The sequence below is a fragment of the Centruroides sculpturatus genome, unplaced genomic scaffold (genome assembly GCF_000671375.1).
Source record: "Centruroides sculpturatus isolate CEXI.00-Female unplaced genomic scaffold, Cexi_2.0 scaffold1847, whole genome shotgun sequence".
NCBI classification, from domain to species: domain Eukaryota; kingdom Metazoa; phylum Arthropoda; class Arachnida; order Scorpiones; family Buthidae; genus Centruroides; species Centruroides sculpturatus.
In genome coordinates, this window is record NW_019386390.1 from 1 (window position 1) to 4,779 (window position 4,779).

Below are 4,779 nucleotides of genomic sequence, written 5' to 3' on the forward strand. Positions count from 1 at the left end.
ATTTTTATATAAATTTTAATTTTCACAGAAGGACGCAAAAAAACTTTGACAGATCGAGTAGGTAGTGCAAATGTAAACAGAAACGTCATACAAAATAAAACGAGAAAACACAAAGAAACCATATTCTGTTACCATATTGATTACATCTTATTTAAGGCCAGGAAAATAAACTACATGCAGCTAAAATGTGCTAGGTGACCTGCGGACTAAATCATAAAACTTGTAAAACTCTATACAATGCAGCAATACAACTAATGATAATTTATGCGGCATCTAGCTGGGGTCATGTAACTAGAAAAATAAAGTAGCAGTAAATTACTATCTTTTCGAAAACAGTTTGCCCTCAGAATTTCAAAGTGCTGCAGAACTGTTTCTACTAATGCCTCTCTGATATTTGCAGAGCTCCATCCTTTGCCACTATGTATTGTAGAAAAGATTCTAAACTACTACATCGGAGCTTGAAACATCAAGGCTCAATAACTGTCTCTACTCCTATCTTCGACTGTTCATATGCTACTACATTGCAATTACCCTACTATCTCTGATCATCACCCTGCAAACAAGGTTATACCCAGAGAATATTTGGTGTCATTTGCTTCCTCCATGACTAGTCATGCATACATTAATATCTACACAGATGTGTCCAAAAGCTCTCGTTATATCGGGTCAAGTATCTTTATCTTTATCTCAAGTATCCAAACTTACACATTTTGTTCAAAATATGTTAAAAGGTACAGATACCCCCACATATCAAGCTGAAGAAGATGCTCTCTACCACGCTGTTCAGTGGGCCACTTAACTACCAAATAAACATCTGTCTATCAACATTTACAGCGATTTTCAGTCTGTCCTAAAAGCTCTATTAAATCCCAATTGCAATAGAGATGAAATCACATATATCAAGCACCATATTAAAAATCTTGTAAATAAGATAACTTTTGTATTTGTTCCTGGCCATACAAGCATACTAGGAAATGAAAAAGCCGACTTTGAGGCTAAGTCAGCTGCAAAAGACACTGACTTCGACTACACTCATATATCTCTCTCACGTAGTAGTTTTAAAAATTATATTCGTGACAATCCTATGCAAAAGTGGAATCAACGATGGTTAAACAGTAAAACTCGTAGAATAACAAGACTGTACTTTCGTAGTGTTCAATGCAGTATCTCATCACCATTTAAAGATTTAACGCTTGCTACTGCTCAACTACTTAATAAGGATGGTAATTTTAGAAGCTACCTCGCGATGTATTGATATAACCGGGCAGAAACTGTTTCTTGCTTTTGCTGTACAGAAAACCTAGACAACGTCAACCATATGATTTATCATTGTCCAATTTACAATGAAAATAGACTTATTCTGAAATTATAAATGTTTATGCTTGGTTTCAGGTGTGTACTCGACAGGCTTGTTCAGAAGCCACTGTTTGATGCTTTTTACATGTTTGATGCTTTTTACATTTTGATGGAAAGACTATTTATAATTTCTAATTTCTAGTTTTACATTTCAGTTATCACTAAAACCCGAATACTAATTTTATGTTAACTTTGTATCATGTATTTTGGTTTACGTATTCTTAGTCTTATACACCTGCAGGAGTGGTGCACTTTTCGAATACAAAAAAGAGAGAGAGAGAGAGAGAGAAACCACCACACGGCCTTTTTCCATGATAAAAAGTGAGTCTGCTAGCGTTGTTATTTTATTATGTCACCACACGAGATGGTGTTAGTACAACGAGCGTTTTTAATAGAAACCGCCAAATTGAAGCCAAATTCAAAAGTCCACCAATCAACGAGATCAAAAAATAAAAATAAGAATATTACGTAAGATGAGATCTATTTCCTTCTACTACTGAGTAAGAAATCTAAGAAATCCTTGACCTTCACCCACCCAAAATACCTTACGTAATATATGGACGAACACATCATTCTCTTCATTTATTTCAGTTGGGATGTGTGATTTATTAAGTTTTCTGAAGAAATATATTCTAAAAAATATTCGACATTAAACAAATGATAATGTATTAAACTATAAGTAATTTTGTCCTGATTTAAGAGAAAAACATCATCTTATAATTTAATTTGAAATTGACGTTTTTTTTCCACGTCGAAATCTATCTCTTGGTTACTTGTTTCAAAAAGATTAACTATTCTTGACCATAACTCTGCAGTTGAGATGTCGGATGTTTCAGGATTAATGGATTCTGTTAAATTACTAATATTACAGTTCTCACCTGAAGCAGTTTAAAAAACTGTTTTTCTTGTTTCCGTATAATCGGTTATAAAATTTGTTTCCAATCCAGATGGATTTATACCACTGTACAATTGATTTGAATGGTTGATAGAAAATCTGCTAGTTTTTGTAAGTGTTTTCTGTAAAAGTCCTGAGTTAGATTCGATTCCGGATATTAATAGTAACAGAAGAATTAGTTTATAACTAATCATTATGACTCACAGAAATAAATATCTTTTTTAAGATACATTATTGAAAAATAACTTTGATAAAATTCACCAACAGTCTTGGCGAAGAAAGAATTGTCATCATTACGAATAAGATTTGATTTATTCATGATTAATTGTTATCTTGTTTGTTGTTGTCTGTGTTAATGGTAGCCCAAGGTTGAACTTCTGCAGTAGCTCCAAATATAAATATTACACCACCCAGAAAATAAGCGAAAGATGCCATGTAGAATACGTAGTTCCAATAAACCATGTCTGCTGCCTTATATGTAAACATAAATAAACAAATTTAGCAAATTTATAAAGTTATACATGTAAATATAAATTTTAACTAATAACTTATAACTTACGTTTATATCTAGTATAACTCCAGCAACGTAAGGAGATAGTATACCTGCGGCGTTACGTAAACCATTTGTCAATCCGAAAAGGACACCTAAAACATAATTTAAATTAAGGAAAGTTCTTAACTATCGAATAAAATACTTTCTCTTCACGAAGTAAATGAATACGATTTTTTAAATATAATTTTCGCATTAAAGGAAAAGAATAGAAATTATGCTCAATAAAAATTTTCATGAATAAGTGATTGTAATATAATTACAGAAATTTAAACGATCAAAATGTAATCAAAATATCGTTTAACTTATGTCTGTTTGTCATTCTGTAATCGCGAGAAAGATTTTAAATATAAGAGATTCAAGACAATAAATAGGACATTTTATGAGAAAAAAACTGTTATTAACTATACAAGAATGTCTGAAAGAAATCGGAAGTGACGTTATTTTAATTCAAACATTTCTTCCTGAAAGGAGGTAGCTAGATGAGGACGCAACACTGTTGATAATAGGAAAAGTATGATGTACAGGGGCAAGCCACTACTAACTATAGCTGGAGAATATAAAAATTTAACAATTTCTGCCCGTCATTGTGACGATGCCGCAGTAAATAATTGCTCGTTATAGATATCGTGGTACCTCCTGTTACTTTAAATCTTGTTTACGATCGTAATAAATTATTAATCACTTTAATATATGCCGTTCCTTACTTATAGAAGTATGACAATATGTAATTAATTCTATTTATTCTAGTAATGTTGTAATTACAATATTTTAATGCTTTTTTATATCAGCTCACGGGAGGTTACTTAATTCATATTGTAACGAGTCATTTTATGTCTTGTTGCAATATGAATCAAGTTACATAACGAGTCGATTAAATTCAAACCTATTATTGTTTATAATTTAAAATAGAAGATCGACATTGTGTAAGTGTATTTTATTGGTTTCAGGCCATATAAATTTTTAAAAATACAAATCGCTAATCTTGCTTACTAGAAATTAGTGTGATGCAGTCCTAATATTGCGAATAAATTGTTGCAAGTTTATATTCAATATCACCGTTATCAATGAATTAAAAAGCAAAAATTCTAATTGAATATTTTAGAAAATAAATAAATAATTAATACTATCACGTTGTGAGTATATTAATGAACTTAAATTTTTAGAAATTTCACTTTTATGTAGAAGTATGGCACTAACAATGTAGGCAACATTATTATGTAAAACAACAGCATTAGAATTTATCATGATGTCCCACTCTTTTCGGATTTAAAAATTTTCCTTAATTCAGCTAAATACTGAATTCTCCTTGTATGTAATTTGTTTTCTGTCACTGATGTCACATAAAAAAGCTTGGTTAGTTATTAGTTTATTTCTCTTTTAATATCTGAAGGTCGTGGTTCGGACAACTGATATCCATATAGGCCTTTTCATATTTTCTGTTTAAATTGCGATTTTGTCAGGTGAGAAAAATCCGCTTGTAGCTTTCAAAATCTTAAGTCTATTCGAATGGCATTTTATTTTGTAATTCCTCAAGTACAAGAAATTGGAAGTACCTTGAATGCAACTTTTACATCCAAGAAATTTGATCACGTAGTCGTGTTTCATTTCTAACTTTATTTCATAACTTATTTTATTATTTTAAATGTCTAAAAATTATGTTAAATTATTATTAATTAATAATAATGAAAATTATTGTGTTAATTATTATGTTGGGTTTAGTGGGTAATACTCGGTTTAAACCGGTGGCTGTGTACTATGCCGGACCAGAGTCAAGGCATAGCAACCAAAACTAATTAAATAAGTGTGTCAGTGTCAGTGTCTGTATTCAGGAATTTCCTAACAATATGACATGCATTCAATATAGTGGCCTTCTGTAGTGTGATGTATGTATTTCTACTCAATTGTAATGTTCCCAGGCTTTTGTGTAGTGTGTGTGGTATCACACCTGTACAGGAGAGAACAACAGGTACAATAA

The 4,779-nt window shown here is 31.3% G+C and overlaps 1 protein-coding gene across 1 annotated transcript in view; it reads right to left on the reverse strand.

The window, feature by feature from the left end:
* Positions 1–2,572: 2,572 nt before the first annotated feature.
* LOC111614795 (sialin-like) overlaps positions 2,573–4,779 on the reverse strand; it is a 17,541-nt gene continuing 15,334 nt past the window's right edge. Inside the window, exons 9-10 of the mRNA XM_023356158.1 lie at positions 2,811–2,896; positions 2,573–2,722 (exon numbers count right to left, since the gene is read on the reverse strand). Of these exons, the coding sequence (XP_023211926.1) occupies positions 2,573–2,722; positions 2,811–2,896 (236 nt within the window). The remainder of the gene's footprint in view (positions 2,723–2,810; positions 2,897–4,779) is intronic.